Below are 21,145 nucleotides of genomic sequence, written 5' to 3'. Positions count from 1 at the left end.
TGGTGGGAGGCAAATGAACAGTTATATATGGCAGACACTTTGCAAGGGAATATGTGATGGGTAGATTTGTGTGTTCTTTTTGTGACAGTTTGCTTTTTCTTTTTTCCTCCCTTTTTTAAAGTCACCAGAACCAATTCGGATCCTTGACCTGACAGAGTGTTCAGCTGTACAATTTGATTATTCACAAGAAAGGGTAAACTGCTTTTGGTAAGTTGTTTTGCATAAAGGAATTGTGTTTCCCACCCCCCAGTCTTATTACCAGACTTCTATTTTAGGTGAGAAGCAAAAATATGAGTGTTTTCATGTCTACAATGTATAGTTCTGAAGGAGGCATGCTTAGCCCATCACATAGGTGCATGTTAGAAGTTTATTCAGCTGCCTGGGACATAATACCTCAGTTAGAGCAATTTAAACAAGAGGCAAGTTGGCTGGGTTTAGGCTGTGTACTGCACAACAAAGACAAACATCCAGACATTCATATCTTAGTCAGCTTTATGTCTGTTAGGTTTTCCTCTTCATTTTAATTGTTTTGTTGGCTCCATTAGTGGGTGATTTACAATGTTATGACATTGCCTGACACCTTAAAGAAACGTGTTGTTCTAATATGATCTGCATAGCACGGCCATTTTCTAACCAGGGCAGGTGTCTTAAGATGCACTGTATTCATAAACTGCTTCAGGGAATGGGAAGTCTTTTTTGCAACTACTTAAAGATAATAAAAATCTTCAAAACTAAATAGTGGAAGGAGTGTCTATTGCCAACTAGACCTTAAGAGTTTTACAAACATATATAGTAGACAGAAGTCTATATCATCAGTCCTTTACCAGTTGCTTCAATAACTTGCAATATTTGCTTTAACTTTGTGTATCCACTTCCCCCCTCCCTGGAAGAAATGGAAAATAAATTGCAAACATTATGGCATTGTACCCCAAATGACTTAAGTATGTATCCCCTGAGAATAAAAATATCTGTACAACTACAAAATCATTACACCTGTGAAAAACCAACTAATTCTGTACCATCCTTCAACAATGGAGATTTGTTTCAAAGTCACCCAAAGGTACCCTATGAGCTGACAGAGGTATATTTTTCTTATAAGAGTTGGAGAAGCAGGCAGCCTCCATGATAAGATAAAGCTGAGTGTGTCTACAGTTTTCCAGGCCTTTCCTCAGGCTGGTTATTTCTGATCCCAGTGGCTACTGCAACTTCAGATCTTATGCTTTCATAGGATGAAGAAGAAGTGGAAATGTCCTCGCCATATCTATTCCTTTAATTTTTAATCAGGAAGGCCATTGTCACCCTGGAAACTCCCACTGGGTATCCCCTTCTCTCACTGGTTATCACTAGCTGAAGAGAAGGGAAGGAAGAGTAATAACATAACATCATTTGCTAAGGTAGTTCAGATTTATTGTCTGGGGTCCCGTTAGCAAGAAGAAAGGTATGAAAATAATCCATATAATTTGGGAATGAATGGTGTTTTCACTCCTTCCCCGAACTCACCCATGCATGGGACCTGACTCAAGATTTTGCCTTCTTCCCTTAACTATTCAACACTGATGACTGTTATTTACAAAATCTTCAGGATAGGAGAAACACTTCTGAATTTCAATTCCAGGCCTTTTTTCCCCTTAGGAATGAGAAGATATTTTTAGCATTTTTCAATTCAACTTCTTTTTTAAGCTAGTGCTGGTACAGAGGCTTGAACTCAACACCCTGGGCATGTCCCTGAGCTTTTTCACTCAAGACTGGCAACCTACCACTTGAGTCATGGCCCACTTCCAGCTTTGGGGCAGTTATTTGGTGATAAGATTCTGGCTAGCTTCAAAACCACACAGATCTCAGCCTTCTGAGTAGCTAGGACTCCAAGTGTGAACCAGCAGGCCCTGTCTCAACTCAATGTGAAGTACAGAAAAAAGAGAAAAGAAGATCTAAGTTAGAACTATCACTCTAATAACTTCCATTATAAATAATCAGAGGCAGTAAAATGAAGAATTATTCTACATCCAGGAAGTCCTTTGGGCCAGGAGAAAAGTTCTTTTTCTTCCCATAGACACTAACTCATGGCCAGAGATAGGCAAAATAACTAGTCGATGGAGTTTTATTGTCCTATTATCCTATTCTATACATAGTTGAAAACTACCTACAGCCACAGGAAGCAGAGCTAACACAGTGAGTTTTCAGAGAGCTCTCTCTTGCCTGCCATGCTTATTCTTTGCATCATAGCACAGGATTCATCATTGAATCATATTCAGCTGAGTAAACACATGAGTTACATTCTTCCTAGAGAATGCACAGCAAAGGGACCTGGGGGTATCCTGGACATTTCCTTCTTTGGAGGCTCCTTAGAGAATACAAATCTTGCTTGTAATATAAACCTAATTTCGGCAGTTGGCTGGCAGGAATAGCTTCAAGTTACTTCTTGTGTAACTGCTCTTTGTGACTACTTAACAAGGTCCCATCTCAGTTCTTCTTCCCCTTGGTATATCGTAATGCTTGCTCAACTGAAGTAATCATTTGGAGTATCTTATGTTCTTTTTTGTTTGTTTTGTTAGTTTAGTATTTCCATTCAGGACATTTTATCTCTGTGCAAAGACAGGAGTAGAAGCTGATGAATGGATCAAGATACTTCGATGGAAGATGGTAAGTTACTAGTCTTCATGTCTCAGGCCTGAGAAATAACATGTTGATGATTTCAACCATATTCCTAATGAGGCAGAGTACTGCCAAGAACCAAAAGAATATTTGCAAGTCTACTTGCAATAACCTGCCCCCTCTTTGGGGACATGAGAAAAGATGGAGACAGGAAATGAAGGAGCTATATTCAGGTCTCAGCCCAAATGCCTTTCAGGTTTGCAGGTTAATCCAGTCTTGTTGGGAAGAGGAAATTTGGGACATAAAGGTCTCCTAGAGGCCAGTAAACACATTTCTCTAATTGAAAAACCTTTCCAATTGTCTGAGGAGCTTGCTGAAGCAACTGAATTTAGTTTCCCACAAGCAATACCTTGTCTGCATTAAGGAGACAAAAGGTATTCTACGACTGGGGATATGGCCTAGTGGCAAGAGTGCCTGCCTCATATACATGAGGCCCTGGGTTCGATTCCCCAGCACCACATATACAGAAAATGGCCAGAAGTGGCGCTGTGGCTCAAGTGGCAGAGTGCTAGCCTTGAGCAAAAAGAAGCCAGGGACAGTGCTCAGGCCCTGAGTTCACGGCCTAGGACTGGCAAAAAAAAAAAAAAGGTATTCTATCCACTTGCTATATACTTCCTAAGAGGATGTCAGAGTGCTCATAAAAAGTCACCATTATCAGATATTTTTTGTATATATTGGCAATTTTGTATGATACTAGACAAGTGCTTGAACTCATGACTTACTAAAATTTCCCATTAATGCATTAGTCCATTTTTGTTGCTATCATGAAATACCCATGAAGGAAATGGGGCTTATTTAATTCAGAGAGTTTCAAGCGCATAGAAGTAGTATCAGTGAGCTCTAGTGATGACCTACCTGACTGCAGAACACTCTAACGAATTTGTGAGAGAAAATCAACAATGACAAACATGAAGCCAGAGGCAACTCAGGGGTCAGGCTCAGTCTTCAAAGGGGTCAACTTACTCTCATGGTGCAAAATCCACTCCAGGGGACCACATTCACCTCCCAGGGCTGTACCCCAATGACTTGAAGACCTCACACTACCTACCGTCCACCTCTTCAAGGTCCCAATCCCCTCCAATACTGCCACCCTGGGAACCAAGTCTTTAAATAAAGACCTTTAAGAGACACTCTCAAGACATATTGTCTTGAAGCGCTTGAGGTTTTCAAAAGCACAGCATCTTTGTGTGTGAGTGAAATTATATAATCTACAAATGATTCTACAAAATGAAAAATCTAAGGTCTAGGACTATAGCTCAGTGGTAGGAGGCCCTGGGTTCAAACCACAGCCCACTCCCATTTTACAAAACAAGAAAGAAATCTGAAAAAATCTTGTCAAATATCCCTTAGTAGATACTTTTTTTTTTTTTGGTAATGTTTTTAGTTTGAAATCCAAGTTAATACACCACTCACTTGGAGGTTGTTCCAATGTAACTGACTTTAAGTGAATTTTTTCTACATTAGACTTTTGTTCTGATGTGAATTAATTCCTTACTCCTTCGACCTTGCACTTATCCAAGTGACACATTATCGAAAATTTAAAGTAAAAATATATCAAATACAGTTTCAAGACTTCTTCTTGTGTAGATGGGTATTCATAAAGAAAATCGATGCATTCTCTGGTGTTACATCCTTCACTCAACAATATATTATAGACATCTTTCCATCTGAACAATTTCACATCCATAATCTTCCTTTTGACTCACATTCCATGTCCTGGTTTACTGTAAGTATTAGACTCATTCCCAAACTTCACATGGTACAACTTACATTTCACAATGTCTCCTGAGGGTGGGGGAGGGGGAACAGATTAAAACCTGGGATGGGTAGACTGATACTTATAGTTGCATATCTTCCTTACTAATCAACGCGTTTTAATATCTCAGAGTTCATTATCTTCAACTCACCCAGTAACCAATGCACATCTGTTTTATTACAGTCACAAATAAGAAAACAGCTGGACCATGGGGAAGGCACAATCCGATCTCGGTCATTCATTTTCAAGTAGACCTTTATTGCCCTGGGGGTCTCAGGCTAGGGCAGGGTGGGTCGTTCCTGGTGCTGTGGTCCATAGGAGGCTTCAGATGCAAACTCACTGAGGATTTTCTTTAAAAAAGTACATCAAAGCAGAGGGTGACTGGGAACCTAAATGGTGTTTACAAGATTCATGGAAAGCAGCTGTCCTTGACAATGTCTCCTTGAGACCACTGCAGTGCTTGCTGTTCTGATGGAAACTGATTAACCACCAGGCAGAACCAAGGACCTTGTTAAAGTCACTCTGGGTGTCCCAAGGTTGTTGACATGAGTTGCCTGGAGCCCCTGCTCTGAGTCACCAGGTCAGCAAAACCAATCTCCAGGTTGTGCTGTGAAGCAGGAAGTAAACAACCCTTACTCGGGAGGTTCAGACGGCTTTATGAAGTGTACTGAGATAACAAACATCAAGGATTTCCAAATGAGAGGTTGTTTTTGTTCAACTATAAAAGCCCAAATGGTTTTCAAAACTAAAATGGAAAAGGTCTGCTGCATTCATTTTTCTCTTTTTAAAAGCCTTAGAAGTCTATTTAGTGTCCTTCACTTCTAATGATACTACAAGAAGTAACTACCCCGTGGATAATAAAGGAAAATGAAGGCACAATTTCAAGAGCATTTTTATAATTAAATGCTTTTTAAAACTTTTAAAGCCTTTTCTTTGCCATTTTGGTGAAATGTTTTCAAGGGTGAGAAAAAAATTCAAGGATCAAGTGGCTCACTCCTGTAATCCTAGCTACTCAGGAGGCTGCCAAGTCTGTGAGACTCTTATCTCCTCTTAATCAGCAAAAAGCTGGAAGCAAAGATGGCTCAAGTAGTAGTGTGATAGCATTGAGCAAAAAAGTTAAGGGACAGCACCCAGGCCCTGAGTTCAATAATGTAATTTTAATAAGAGTACTTATAAGCACTAAGTTATCTTTTCCAGACATTTCTCCAGATGTACTGAAAAAGAATTCTAAAAAAACTGTTATAACCTCCTCATCCCCAGAATTAGTTCTGTCAAGTTAACTCTATCAGCATGCAGGCCTGCCTTACTAAAGAGCAACGTTGATGCAGGGGAGGGAGTAACACTAAAACACGTACATATAATATGTAATACCACACTGCATAGCCTTTGCAAACCAGAATGAGAAGACTGAAATGGGAATGAAATACTGGCGTCCAATGTTCATGAACAGATTGTTACTTTTATTCAGAGTTTCTCAGAGTTTGAAGTGAGAGAAAAAGTAACACGAAAATAAAAAAAATAGAATTTAAGGCTGTAATACTGTTCAGAGCAAAGGGATGTGTTAACTTTGTCAGTCACTGCAACCAGAATACCTGAGAGACCAAGATAAAGGGCGGTACTATTTGTTGTAGCTTCTACTTTGGTAGGTTTCAGATCATGGCCTAGGGCAGGAACACAGTAGAGCAAAGCAGCTCTCCTGTGGCAGCTAGGAAGCAAATCAGAGACAAAAAGACAGGAGAGGCCAGGGCAAGACCATAAACTACTAGTGGCCTAATTCTTTCTTTCTACTGAGCCCACCTTCCACAATCCCACCAGATGCCAACATTCTACACGAATTTTGAATCTATCATTGGATTAGACCACTATTTAGGTCAAAGCCCTTCAGTGTTCTAATCATCTTTATAAATGCCTCACAGATATACCCAGAGGTGTACCTTACTAATAACCTTGTGTTGTTTCTCCATCCAATCAAGTGGACAAGCAAGACTACTCATCACAGATGCCTTGCTAAAGAAGTTCCTTGTATTATTTAAACATCTAAGAGGCAGATATTCCAGTACATTTTCGTGCATTTCAACAGGGCTCCCCAGCTGGGGATGTGGCCCCAGTGGTAAAGCACTTGCCTGCCATTCACCTGGTGCTAACTCCCATCAGTTCCCAGCGCCAAAAAAGGGTTTTTAAATGTATCTGGTATGGTTTGTATGGAAATAAAGCAAATGTCAAGTTGATTGTGTCAAGTTAGCAAAGGGAAGTTACAAATGAGCCCTTTTTGAGTTGGATGGTTTTGTTTTGTTGTCTTAGAAACGCTGGTGTTTTTGTGTGTGTGTAGGTAATACTTTGCCATTCTGTAAAACATGTTTATTTATACTTTTGGTTCTGTTTATCAAATAAAAAAGAATATAATTTAATTGTCCACAAACTTCTTTGCTGCTCAAACATTTTATTATTGTCATTAAAAAGAAATAGCCTGGGGCTGGGAATATGGCCTAGTGGTAGAGTGCTCGCCTCCTATACATGATGCTCTGGGTTCGATTCCTCAGCACCACATATATAGAAAAAAGCCAGAAGTGGCGCTGTGGCTCAAGTGGTAGAGTGCTAGCCTTGATCAAAAAGAAGCCAGGGACAGTGCTCAGGCCCTGAGTCCACGCCCCAGGACTGGCAACAAAAACGAAACAAATAAAAGAAATAGCCTGATTAATACCATAAGTAGCAACGGTGCTTCAGACTAGGAGCCACAAAGGATCAGAAATTGAGGAAATTATCCTCCAGTTCTTAGTTAATTTCACTGTGGCATTTCACCCTCAAATATATTATACTTCCATCAGACTACTTCCTCTATTGTTCTTTCCACATAAACTCTTACACTTCTATTATTCAAAATTGGTCTGTTTCTTAAACAGTATATGCATAGAGGATGGCATTTCATTTTTAAAAAAACTTTCTGACCTATGAATCTAGAATTTTGTAAAATTTAATAAAAATTAGAAAAATGAAATAAAAGATACAAGTACCAAATCCCTTTATTTTGAGATTGAACAGGTATAAAGTTACCATGTGTCAAACTGGTAGGTTTTTAAAAAAACTCATCAGCTTGTACTTGCTAAGAACCATGTTCACAACAGCCAAAGCAATGGGCTACATCTTGGGTAGCACAGGTCTAGCTAACCGGCAGGTAAAAGATCTTGCAGAAGAATCTACTGTAAGTTAGAAAGACTTGGGATGTGAATGTTTTGTTATGGAATATGGATTGCCTAGGTCAGATTTTTTTTTTTTTATTAATTGCCAGCCCTGGGGCTTGGACTCAGAGCCTGAGCACTGTCCCTGGCTTCTTTTCGCTCAAGGCTAGCACTCTACCACTTGAGCCACAGCGCCAATCCCAGCTTCTTCTATTTATGTGGTGCTGAGGAATCAAACCCAGGGCTTCATGCACGCAAGGCAAACACTCTACCACTAAGCCACATTCTCAGCCCCTGGCCCCCGCCCCCAGGCCAGATCTTGAACTTCGGATTCTCCTATCTCAGCCTCCCAAGTAGATGGGATTGAGTCTGTATTACCACAGTTGGCTTTAAGATACACAATTACTGCTCTCTGCAAATAGAAACTCAATCACTTCATCCCTAAAATACCCTCTTATTTCATGCACTGTGTTGCTGGCAACAAGTTCCTGCGCATTAAATATTATTAAACTCAGACAATGGGAATTCTGTACTTTCACAGGTGTCTAATGCTTGTACCAATTAGTGTTTATAGTTCCCAGCAAATAAAACACCATCTCTTCTACTTTTTTGTAATGGGCTGTTTCTAATGTTGTGCCTATTTTGTACTCTGTACAGCTTTACCATAATCTTTCTATAACTTCTTCCCTTACTGAACTGTTAGTTCTTTAAAGGAACCAACAATTACTCTCTAATTTGTATAGGAAAATGGAAGGAAGGAAAAGTGGCACACTGTTTGGTTGACTGTCTCACTGCCAACCTCTAGGTGCAGCAATCCCATTGGAGCACAGAACTACCATGTGAACAGTGCTGGAGGACTGAGTACTGTGCTAGCACTGGTGATCACACAGAGAAGGTGCTCAATGTGTATGTACTGAATTTATCAGAGACAAACTGCCAAAGAAGCTAGGAGGAAAGTAATTGCTGGAATGATCTGTGGACCACATTCCTGAGCCTGAGAGATATTCCAGAACTGTTGAAGTTAGGTTCAAGAACAAGGTTTACTTTCTGACAGTGTACAAAAGAGTAAGACAATCTCCAAACAAATTCCTACTTTCAGAACAGTCACGGCTCAGTCATGTGGTTGAAAAGGTGGATTAAGTCAATGAAGGCTACTAAACATCTTGGTAGAAGTTGGAAAAGAAAAAAAATTTGTACAGTGCTCAAACTGTATTTTTAAAAATACTATTTTATTTATACTCATGTATGAAAAAATGGCTAAAACTATCACATTTATATACATACTGAAAAGAGGATTCTGTAACAAGTCATATTTAAATTCTATAAAGAACAATCCATTAAAACACTGATTGGTTATAGAGAGCAGAGTAGGAAGAAAAGGGTAAGCTATAATTTTCCTTTTCATTAAAGAGAAGCACCCTCTGAAAAGAACTCATTAGTGACATATATCTACAGTGCAAAGTAATACATATATAAAGTTAGTGATTGTACTGATTTTATTACTTTTACTAAGCCATTTTATCTTCCTCACACTCAATGCAAAGAAATAAAATACAATGGAAGAAAAATATATCCTCAATATTATTCACAATAAGAGGGCCTGCTGCATGCTTGCAGCCTGGGAGTCCTGTATGATAGGGAGCGCTCAGTGGCTCAAGTGGATCAATGCACCATTTTGATTCTGATCCACTGAATAAGATCCCATCTGTATGTGGTGACTGCACTAACTCCATGGGAGCTGTGACAGACTGAACCATTTCAGATCATCCCCATTATCCCCAGATCTCTCTAAAGAAGAAAAGACCTTACAAAGCAAATATAATACCTGATCTGTCTATAAAGTACACCTATAGGCAGATTCTTTAGTGTAAGGTGGAAAAGGGGCCCTTTCTTACATACATATAGAGAAAAGTATTATTGTGGTCTAAAGATTGCTAGATTGACTTGTGTTTTTATAAGATAAGGTATACATCAAAACCATCATCAGATTAAGAAACTTCCACAACTTTGATCAATTCTTCAAACAATGGAGCAAGTTCCTTTTCTAGGCTGACAATTAGTCCTAAAACAAAGAGATTTTAAAAATACATTAGAAACATTTTTCTGAAAGTCATATGCTCTTGTCCAAAATTTAATTACAAAAAAGTTAATCAGTTTGTTCTCTATATCTAAAATGAGAGACTATAAATCTGAATAAAATAGGCAAAATTATAAAGTTTATTTTCATAATCTAGCAAGTCAGTATTGCCAAATTAAAAAGGTAAATTGATAAACTATAAACTTCTGTATTAATAGAAGCAATGATTTACATGCACTGGAATTTGTTAAGAAGTTTGAAAGCAAAATCATCTCACTTTCAAAGTATGCACTGATTCAGGATACACATGGTTTTTATAACATACTTTTATAGCAACTTTTAACATTATATCAAGAGGTAAATCAGTTTTCCCTAATATTGAGCAAAGAAAATCAGAAATTTATTTTATAATTTTGACAAATCTAAACCATAAATGGATAGTTCAAATTAACCAGAATATATAGATGAATGGTATAGTATAAAACACATTTACATGTATAAAAAATTAATATGACAAACACTAAAAATTAGCCTATCTACCTTAGTTTGCCAGAGTGAAGGTTATATACCTTAGTGTCCTTTGTCCAAAAATAACAAAGATCTTGCTCTGTTTTATACAGTATTAAAAACATTTAGGGAGGGTTCCAAAGACTACAATGTAATTCTGAATGTTCCCACAGTACGTAACAACTAATGATTAAGTACATGATGATCAGGGTGACTATTATCTCGATGTCAGTACAAGTTGCACATGTCATCAAATATAAACCAATTTTAAAAACTTAGTTATGGAAAGTGGGCCTCAGTGATATGGCTACAATAACCTACTTATCTTCAGGTCACAAAGTAGAAGATATATGTAAGAGCTCTCAATGCAATGTGAAAATGACAGATCTCTAAAGAAAAAAAAATTATACTTTGTCCAAAAGGAAGTAAATGTACTACTACAATGCAACTGAATACTGTCATCTTCTACATGTAAGTACCCAGGGAAGGGGACTAGATACAATGAGATTTTACTATTCAAGTTCCACTTCCTACCAAAAACAGCTCTTAAAAACAGAAATGTGTTCATACTATTCATGCTCTAAATTCTCAATCACATTCATTTTGTCCTTAATCATTCCAACATCTTAAAAACCCTACCTTTGCAGGGCACTGGTGACTCAGATCTGTAATACTAGCTGCTTAGGAGGCCAAAGTCTGAGGATTTTGGTTCAAGGCTAACTCAGACAGGAAAGGCTGTAAGACTCTTAATCTCCAATTTATCACCAAAAGACTACAAGTGGCACTCTGACTCAAAGTGGTAGAGTACAGCATTGAGCACAAAAGCTCAGGGATAGCACCCAGGCCCTGAGTTCAAACCTCATGACTGGGATCACTCAAAATAACATTGAATTTCCTTTGTTCCTATTTCAAAAAGATGTTCACACATTTTCTCACCAACTGGAAATAGGCCCTCAAGATAGAGAAAGCAATTATTACTCCATTATACAGCTATAACCAGGATGATGGAGATAGGCCACACACTCAAACTTTCTCACAGTAAGTCTACTATTATACCAGCAGACAGGGTAATATAAAGAATTAAAAACCATACTTAATTAAAAACATACCTGTGTTGGCATTGCTACTGGCTATGAAACTCACCACAAGAGGTAAACGATTGAATTGAACTACCTAAAAAGAACGTAAGATGTAAATAACAAGTCACATTGTAAAAAGGTAATATTACCTAGCTGAAATTTTTTTCGACTTTCAGAAATTTTTAAATGGCTAGTATTATTAGCATAGCATCATGGTATTACAACATGAAATATCGAGAAGTGGAAGGCAAGCACTTTCATAAAACAGATACTATTTCCTAGAAACAATACTGTTAGCCTGAAAATTTTTCAAAGTGGAACCATGCCTGTGTATCTTTTTTTTTTTTTTTGGCCAGTCGTGGGCCTTGGACTCAGGGCCTGAGCACTGTCCCGGCTTCTTCCCGCTCAAGGCTAGCACTCTGCCACTTGAGCCACAGCGCCGCTTCTGGCCGTTTTCTGTATATGTGGTGCTGGGGAATCGAACCTAGGGCCTCGTGTATCCGAGGCAGGCACGCTTGCCACTAGGCTATATCCCCAGCCCCTGTGTATCTTTTAATCTCTAAAGCCAAGTGTCAGTTATATGTAAAGGTCAACCATTGTCCAAATGTGTTAAACAGAAAGTTCTAGAAGCACAGCACGGTAGCATGAGAAATACTGTGCTGTGAGGGATGTCAGTCACCCTGTGTCTGGTATGTTTGGCAGCCACCTTGGCTGATCATCAGGAGAACCGTCACAGGACTGCAGTGCTGTGTTCAAGTCATCCTGATTAATAATGGCATGCAAGTGCAAAGAAGAGGGACATCTTCAACTACGGCAGAAAAGAAGCCACAGAGTTTCCTTTAAGAGACAATTCTCAACAAAGAAAGAGAAGAAAAATCCTATGCTGAGGATGTTAAAATCTTCAGTCAGTTATTGTTGATCTTTTTTTTTTTATTGTACCTCTAATCTGAAAATCAAACTTTACTGTAAGTTTGTGTAGGTAGGAACAAATCCCCTGTGATCAAAGGGGAGAGGGGACAGTTTTATTTTCCTTTTATCACTGTCAATTAAATTAAGTATCTAAACAACGTCAACCTAATTCTTTTGGCAAAGTTAGTTTGGTTCCTTTTCCTGCTCCATGTTACAAATATCGAACTTAAAAAAAAATTGGTCACTGTGTTATCAGTGGTAGATTTCAGAAAACATCACTCTAAAGCAAAAAGGATGACATTTTTCTAAGAACACACAGCTGGAGATCAACACATGACCTAGGAACTCACCTCTTGCTCACAAATAAAAACTTTAAATAGCCTATCATCTGACTCTCAAGAAAAATGTTTTATCTGCCACAACAAGCGGGTGGCCTTTGAGAATCTCATCTTCAGGTAATGCGTGAACAGTGATCTCATTAATCCTTCTTAGGATATTATGTGCTTTTACTTTGAAGTCTATTAAGTATTTTTCCAGAGTAATTATTCCCTGGTATAGAAACAAAGAAAATTACCCATTTGAGCATAACCAATTTCAAGGCTAAATGTTTCAATTTCATTTTTCTGAAAGTTAAAACTTAGAATTGTAACAAAAGCTTTTTTGCATGAAGGATATAAAATAGTAACTGAATTAAGCAAACCATTTGATAATTATGAACTTACCTGGTAGGTGTTATAGTAACAGATAATGCTTTTATTCTTTGAAAGTCCAAGTTTGCTCCCTTGGTCTGTTGCAAGGGCAAAAGTAGATAAGAAGCCAGGTCGCAAAGCATGCTCAGGAGCATTATCATTGGCCACTGGAGGAGTAAGTGATTTAAATAAAAATTACACTGAGAAGATGATAGAGAAAAGTTTAAGAACATCTTAAAATAGTTACTTTATTAACAATGAGCCCCAAATTAGGTTTCACAGTATTGAAGATGATATCTAACTTACTGGGTCTCATCAATTTAAATTGGAAATTTAGTAATCAGGGAAGTGAATGTAGCTCAGTGATACAGCACTTGCCTATCATGTGCAAAGGCTTCAGTTTTGATCTTTGGCATGACAAAACAAATGGACATTATTTAATCTTTGGTAATATAATTATTATTAAAAATATCCACGTTGATCATACCAAAAGGTGGAAATACTAAAAATACTGAGTTCACATTTATTCTGTTATATAGTATATACTTAACAATAACAAAAGCTGAAAATTAGGCAAAAATTTATTGGATTTTGGTCAACTAAGAAATCATGAATATAAAAGGTTTTAGATACTAAGGTCCCAACCTCACTCTAGTCAGGGTAGCTATCACCAAGCATACTACAAATCTTGCCAAGGATACAGGGAAAAGGAACTCTTATGAACTGTTGGTAGGAATGTAACTAGTGTAATCGCTATGGAAATCAGTATACAGGTTCCTCAAAAGCCTAAAACAAAATGTCCTATGATACTACAATGTCATTTGTTCAAAGGAACATTAAGTCAGGATATAACAGAGGAACCTACATGTTCATGGTCATTGTAGCACTATTCACAATAGCCAAACTAGGAAGCAGCACAGATGCCCTACAACTGAAAACTGAAAAAAAATTTATATGTATATGTGTATGCACACACACTGAAGTACTATATATCCACTAAGTAAAGTATGCCAGGTTCAACAAGACAAAGGACACATGGTTTCCCTCATATGTGATGTCAGATCAAAAATATAAAACACCTATCACATACAGGATATGTATGTGTTTGTGCTTATTATCAAAATGTATTATGAACAGGTATAAAAAGGAAACATGAAAATTAGATTGGGGAGGGGGGAAGGGGGAATGAGGGAGGAGGTAACAAACAGTACAAGAAATGTACTAAGGCCTAACGTATGAAACTGTAACCTCTCTGTACATCACTTTGACAATAAGAAAAATAAAAATAAACCAAAAAAAAAAAAAAGAAAAGAAAAGAAAATTAGATTGGCTTGGGAAGAGGGAAAGAGAGGGGTTAGGAAGGATGGAGGGTGACTATAATCAAGATGTATGCATAGATGGACATGTTAAAATGAAACTCCTCTTATAACTAGTTTAAACATTATATATTATGCACTTATATAAACATTAAAAAATCTATCTCTAGTAAGAAAATGAAACAAAATACGGTGAGTCAAATAAGAAAGCCATCCTAAAACTACTTAAAATTTTTAAAAAGATTTATATACAAACAATACATACACGGGTAACTGTAAATGGATATAACATATATCTCTCTACATGTCTGCTCATTTTCATCACCTAGATGTACCAGTGGTATATAATATACCATGAGTAAGTTCAATAGAAACCTGGGCCTGTAATAAATCTATGCTGAAATTGCAGAAGCAAACATTTCCTCCAAAACCATGATGAGCTTTGTTAAATAAGCTTGATATCCTTGCCTTTTGCAATACCTAGACGTAAACATACACCTTTTTAGTTCAAAGCAAGCATGATCTTTGCATTTCAGTACTCAGCTTTACCTTTTTTTTTTTGCCAGTCCTGGGGCTTGGACTCAGGGTTTCTTTTTGCTCAAGGATAGCACTCTACCACTTGAGCCACAGCGCCACGTCTGGCCATTTCCTGTATATGTGGTGCTGGGGAATTGAACCCAGGGCTTCATGTGTAGGAGGCAAGCACTCTTGCCACTAGGCCATATCCCCAGCCCTCAGCTTTACCTTTGATAACAGGTACTCCATCTCTATCCGACACAACAATAGCATGGAGTCCTTCAACACTACAAAGACAGAAAGTTAAATATTATAATTATGCTTTCATAACTTTTCCAGAAATGAAACAAATGTATATTGCAGATTCACATCACATATTCTTTTCAAATGTATGCAGTTTACTGATGAAGATCTAAAAACATCCTATTTTCCACTAAAATTGCTAATTATCCCATGATCGCCAAAACAGATAAGGCTACTGACAGTGGTTATAGTGACAGGAAATGAGAGAGAGAGAAACCTTTTTCCTTTTTTCTCATTCTTTCTAACACCAAGTGCCTAGTATTTATGTTTTCTCATTCTTTCCAATACCAAGTGCCTAGTATTTATGGCATTTGATACTTCATGATGCTCTGATAAGCAAAAACCAGCACTGACTTCACACAGCTTACCATCTAAGCCAAGTGCCTATCAACCTATAAATCTCAGGAAAACAAAGGTAAGGCTACAGCTGTGAGAAAGTGCCACTAAGAGATCCATGGGAACATGAGAGGCTACAAAAGAGGGGATTGATGCAGGCAGCTGGGTCAGAGAAGGCTCCCCTAGAAGGTGCTATCTCAGCAGAGATCTTATGGCAGCCAGTAATAGAAGAAGAGTGGGAAGATCACTCTAGGCTAATGCAACATGCTGGCAGCAAGAAAGAAAGCCTTCAGCTGCACTTCAACAAGTAATAGGCTAAAATGGTCAAAGCTATGAAGTTAAAAAGACCTGATTTCTAGTCTAGGCTCTGCTGCTTACTATTATGTGGTTGTGGTCAGTTAGAACATCTCCCTAGGCCTCAGTGTAGCAATCTGAAAATGAGAATAATGGTATTTTTTGGCTATTGTGGAAGGAATGCAATAAGATAATGCTTATAAAGTATATGCTGGTAATAGTTATAATTTATCACTGCAGTTTAAGCACTAAACCATCAGTGTAGTTAAACAATAGTTTTTCGTTGGAAAATTAGCAATTAAGAAATATACACTGTAGGGGCTGGGGATATAGCCTAGTGGCAAGAGTGCCTGCCTCGGTATACCCGAGGCCCTAGGTTCGATTCCCCAGCACCACAGATACAGAAAACGGCCAGAAGCGGCGCTGTGGCTCAAGTGGCAGAGTGCTAGCCTTGAGCGGGAAGAAGCCAGGGACAGTGCTTAGGCCCTGAGTCCAAGGCCCAGGACTGGCCAAAAAAAAAAAAAAATATATATATATATATATATATATACACTGTAGAGTACAAAGTAGCGTGTTAACAACTACAATGAGGAAACATTCCCTAAACTTTAGTATTTACGTGAAGTCATTTTAACTATCTGTAAAGCACAATTCAGAGATGTTTAATGCTCCTACTATTCCCTGAAATTATACCTTCCCATGTCAGCTTTAGTGTTTTAACTTAAGGAGTATGTGAATGATTCATATTTACCCAATGTTAGTTTGCTGAAATTAAATTTTAATAAATCATCTTCACCAAGTATTAGTAGCTTAGGCCAGTAATCCTAGCCACTCAAGAGGCTAAGAGCTGAGGATCAAGGTTCAAAGCTAGTCTGGGCAGGAAAGTCTCCACCAGAAAGCCAGGAAAACTCAAGTGGAAGAGGACCAACCTTAAGCAAAAACGCTCAGGGACAGTGCTAAGCTCCAAGTTCAAGCCCCAGGACTGGCCTACACACACACACACACACACACACAACTACAATGGACTCAGTCAAATTAAAAAAAAAAAAAGGCAAGTTCCTTTTCTGCCATTACATTTTTCCAACTATCTGTAAAAAAAACTTTTTGTAGTGCTAGGGATCAAAACCTTACTTGTGCTTGGCAAGTAGTTTACCAATGAGCAGGTAGCTAAACTTTACAAATATTCTTAAATTGAATCTATCTCTTGGATAAGTACTACCTACCTACATGATTTTCCTCTTTCGTTTAACAGATAAAACATCATAAAGAAGAAATTATTTTTATTCAACATTAGAGCTGTTCCAATAGGCAGGTCAAGAACACAGGGGAAGTAGTTTTATTGACATAAAGAAGAAAAACGGTTGTGATGAAATCATCCCAGAGAAAGCGATACTGACATAAAGAATGTACATTAAGGGGAATCTCAGATCTATTTTACAACATCAATATACAGAATTAGTATTGGCTTTTATTCCTCTAAGTATCTGTAATTAACTCCCAGTTTTAATGTTTTGAAAAAAGTTTCACAGATCTGAAAACAAATATTATTTTTCACACTGATTATTAAAATTTCTTTGAAGCTTCAGCTTTTAAGGTCATTTCTATGGTTCTGGATCAGCAGATTTAAGCTATGACTACCTGTACTCCTGATTTTAGAATTAGTTTGTCCATAGTTTGCCAATTTTAGGAAGAGAATATAAATAAGTATGACATTAGCATGAAATCAATAATAACCACTACTTCATATAATACTTCAATAGTTTTCTTCTTCAATACAAAAGAAAAAAACATATGGTAATAAAACTATAAAACAGTATCAATGGTTTCCAGTGATCTGCAATCAGTGTAAAGACACAGCCAATAGATAAATGACAATAAATAAATCAAGCAAAAATCCAAACAAGAGGATTGTTCCCCATTGTAATCCCAGCTACTTGGGAGGTAGAGATAGAATGGTGATCCAAGACTAGCCTTGGCCAAAGTATAAGACCTTGTCTGAAAAATAACTAAAGCAATAAATGCTAGGGGTATCAAGAGAGGGGAGTCCAGGAGTATTGGAGGCAGCCCAGGAAAACAAATCTGAGTAGATAACCAGTAATAAAGAAGTAGAAGTGTGACAAAAGTGGCAGAGAAAGCCATGAGGAAAAAAGTGAGCAAAAAAACTGAATGTGAGAGAAAAAGCAAATCAAGAGCTCTCCAGGCCTTGAGATCAAGCCATAGTACTGGAGGAAAGGAAAAAAGCAGGGTGTCTCTTAGGTGGTACAATTCTTGCCTGACAAGTAAGTAGGAGGCTCTGAGTTCCCAATTCCATTACTGCCAAGGAAGAAATTTTTCTTTCCTTACTATAAAAATAAACGGATACCCACAACTTTCAACATAGTTTCAGACTGGGAGATAAGAGAAAAGGATCTCATCACACATTCTGCTTTATTACCTCAACAGTTATTCAATTGACTTCTGAACCATTTCATTTTGAAATGTGAAAATACATGCTTAAAGTCTTACACTTCTCTTTCATGTCCTTAACTCTCAGGAATTGAATTGTTTGTAAAGTTTTGAGTGCAGACAAAAGTGGCACTTATCATAGTGTCTTTTACATCAAGTGACAAAGTTCTCTAGTAAAATATGTAGAAGGGAAGTGTGTTAACCATAACACAAGAGCCTTTCTTAAAATGGCACACTGTGGTAGAAAAAAGAAAGTCTTATGGATATTCAAATATGAACAGCTGTGTGAACCTAGTGTTCTTGATGATGTTGGCTCTGCAATTAAGACAAGTTCTTAATAATATTTCCCCTTAACACTTCAAAGTATAACCCAGCTATCTGCTGTGACAGTATATTTTAGAGAACTTAATAGTTAAAATATCTGAATTCTTATCCCAAGCATTTATCGGCTGTTTAACCTTAGGCAAATCACATACCTTCTCTAGGCCTATGTTATTTATCTACAAATTTGAAGGACATCACTTATAATATCCACGGTTACACTAGTTAAAAATGATAAATTTGCATAGTAACACAAATATGAGTCTAAAGAGGAATAATAAAATACTTCATAAAAGAAACATGTTACAGAAATGTTATTCTAAATAATTATAAAAATATAAAAGTTTCCTTATTGAATAAGCTTCTTACCTTGGTAACTTCTTATACAGGAATCGTTTTAGGTCCTGGAAGACAATATCAAAAATCTTTATAATATGCCTCCCTCTGCTTTCTTATACCTGTCCTATTTTTTAGGGACTTTAAGTCACCATTCACAACTTTTCTTACTGTATTTTATCTTCCTCTGCTTTGATGTTTGCTGGTATGAACCGGAGCAAGTTAACTAACCTTTCCTTCTAAGTCTCAGACTCAATATCAGCTCAATAGAGCTAATCATAGAATCTACAGCATGACAATGCTGTTAAAATTTATTGAGATGTATTATTAGCATACGTGGACATAGGAGACACAAATTCATATGAGCTGCAAAATTAGACAGCACTTTTCATAATGCTTTATATTCTGTGGCTAATGTAATCATTTACGAATATATTAAGCTTTTTCCATGTCTACAAACATTTTGCCATTTTTTTTAAAAGGCTCTCTTTGTATTCCTAATGGGTCCTGAACTTTCTATGTACTCCAAGGTGACCTTATACTCGAAATCCTTATGCCTAAGCCTCCCCTAAACAGGCCTGGTCCACTAGGTTTTGAAGTCAGGGCCTGGCACTTGCCAGGCAGTTGCTCTACCACTTGAGCAACAGCACCACCCTCTACCATTATTTCTAATGATACTAAGTTGCTTAACTTTTCTAAATGTCTTCACATGACTAATCAAATGACAACATGTCAACTATTTAACAGGGAACCTCTTTAGAAAAAAAACCTCTTCTCTGGGAATTTTCACTGGCAAACCAAGTATCAGTTATGACCCCAAAGAATCAGATTCTGTTCTCCAATTGGTAATTTCTCGTACCACCTCTATCTTACTTCTGCTCTCATCTTAAACACATACATACACAAACAACCCATGTTGTTAAAGTGGTATCAGTTAGGGATCTTTTCAGATTGCTACCACGCACCTACTGAAGACAGTGTGACCACTTACTTAAAAAAAATGACTCAGAGCACAAGTCCTACTGACCACATATGGGCAGGAAACGACTGTTTCAAATTTCGCATGCTAAATACAGTTTTTCTTATGTCCCAGCCAGACTAGGAGGTGGAAAGAACAGAATTTTCTCAACCTCAGGCTTCGGGTCAGAACCATGACAATTCACTCCTATTTGGGTATCCCACAGGCGATCCTCTGCAGAGGAAATAACTAATGGGGAAAGAGAGGCGGCCAGGGTAAATGAGCAACATTTCTATACCTCCACACTCAGGAGTCTCCTCCAACCCTACTGCCCGCCCCCTCTTCCTCTAGTGTGGGGGTGACAACTCACATCCGCCATGACGAACCCCTTTCCCTCGCAGGATCAATCTTGCTCGCCTGGAAGAGAAACTCCCCGTGACTCTCCCCTCTCCCACGCCCAGCCCGCGTAGGCCGGATCGCCCTGGTCCAGGCCGGGCCGCGGTTCGGGACCTCGGGCCAGGGAGTAGGAAGGAGCTAGAGTTTCTCAGCAAGTGGCCGGCCAGGCCCGCTCACCTCCTCCCGCGTCAGCCCAGCCGCCGCCCCTTAAAGTCCAGGCCTAACGCGGGGCAGTGAGGGCGACCTTCGTCCTCCCAACTCCCCACCCTCGGGCCCGGGCCGGGCAACCCGGCAGAATGGCACCGGTTACCTGGGTTGCTCGGCCACCGGACTATCCCCACCGCACTGGAGCTAAACAGGAGTCCCCGGCAAGCGGCTGTCACATGACTCGTGACCTCGTCGGCGCTCCCGGAAGCATTTGCTACGCCTTCCCGGCCAAGGGATCAGAACTTCCGGGGAAACCCCGCGCAGGAACTGCGAGCGCAGCGCGCGGCCGCTCGACACGCTCCGCCCCTTCCTGGCGGAGGCGGGCTGCCGTCTGCGCCTGCGCGCCGCGCTGTCGCCGCAGGGCGGGGGCCGTAGGCTGGAGGACGTGCGTGGGGCTGCTGCCCTCCGAGTTCCGCCGAAGTCGCCAGGACGGTTGGTGCTAAAGGGCATAGTTGGCACGAAAAAGATGCATCCGTTTCACTTGTTTCCCCGGGCTTTGTGTGTGCCTGTCCCGGGTCTTGAACTCGGGGCCTGCGTGCTGCCCCTAAGCTTTTCGTGCTCGAGGCTTTGCCACTTGAGCCACTGTCCCCACGCCGGCTTTTGGGGCCCTGGCCTGCCCCCCCCCCCCCTCGGGTCCACCGTCCCTGCTCTGTACTCAGAGCTGTCTCCAGATGGTGGGGCCCTAGGTGCCCCGAGCTCCTTTTTTATGCAGAGCTGAGACTTCCTTCCGGGCCTTTCCTCGGGTGCCTTGGCTATTAGGCTTCCAGAAAGCAGGATTTGCAAGCTTAAGGCGGGGGTGGGGAGTCTCGGAGGGCCTCAGCCCAGGGTCTGCACCGGTGTTCAACCACAGGTGTTCGTTGTACCCCTGCTTA

At 39.2% G+C, this 21,145-nt stretch overlaps 2 protein-coding genes across 3 annotated transcripts in view; one reads left to right on the top strand and one right to left on the bottom strand.

The window, feature by feature from the left end:
• Dapp1 (dual adaptor of phosphotyrosine and 3-phosphoinositides 1) overlaps positions 1-5,344 on the top strand; it is a 37,615-nt gene extending 32,271 nt beyond the window's left edge. The window contains exons 7-9 of one of the 2 annotated variants that reach the window (XM_048333484.1): positions 122-207; positions 2,558-2,640; positions 4,592-5,344. In XM_048333484.1, coding sequence (XP_048189441.1) covers positions 122-207; positions 2,558-2,609 — 138 coding nt within the window. In that variant the 3' untranslated portion in view covers positions 2,610-2,640; positions 4,592-5,344. Of the gene's footprint in view, positions 1-121; positions 208-2,552; positions 2,641-4,591 lie in introns of both variants that reach the window. The other variant, XM_048333483.1, reaches the window with a different exon arrangement.
• Positions 5,345-8,794: 3,450 nt separating this feature from the next.
• On the bottom strand, positions 8,795-20,492 carry Lamtor3 (late endosomal/lysosomal adaptor, MAPK and MTOR activator 3). Its single transcript, XM_048333485.1, has 7 exons — positions 20,377-20,492; positions 20,041-20,087; positions 18,746-18,780; positions 14,906-14,964; positions 12,879-13,012; positions 11,278-11,341; positions 8,795-9,646 (listed from the first exon to the last, which is right to left on the bottom strand). Exons 2-7 carry the CDS (start codon positions 20,047-20,049, stop codon positions 9,573-9,575), a joined length of 375 nt encoding a protein of 124 aa, XP_048189442.1. The 5' UTR covers positions 20,050-20,087; positions 20,377-20,492; the 3' UTR covers positions 8,795-9,572.
• Between the last annotated feature and the right edge of the window lie 653 nt (positions 20,493-21,145).

This window comes from Perognathus longimembris, chromosome 24 (genome assembly GCF_023159225.1).
Source record: "Perognathus longimembris pacificus isolate PPM17 chromosome 24, ASM2315922v1, whole genome shotgun sequence".
NCBI lineage: Eukaryota > Metazoa > Chordata > Mammalia > Rodentia > Heteromyidae > Perognathus > Perognathus longimembris.
The sequence above is the reverse complement of the archived record's forward strand: the minus strand, read 5'-3'. Positions and strand labels throughout refer to the sequence as shown.

What these genes read in the sequence shown, in the direction of transcription:
- Lamtor3 (XM_048333485.1), bottom strand. An exon ending in CTGTATAAGAAGTTACCAAG is followed by an intron (nt 14,965 to 18,745) that starts GTAAGAAGCTTA and finishes CTGTCTTTGTAG; the next exon opens with TGTTGAAGGACTCCATGCTA. An exon ending in CAGTAGCAATGCCAACACAG is followed by an intron (nt 9,647 to 11,277) that starts GTATGTTTTTAA and finishes TCTTTGTTTTAG; the next exon opens with GACTAATTGTCAGCCTAGAA.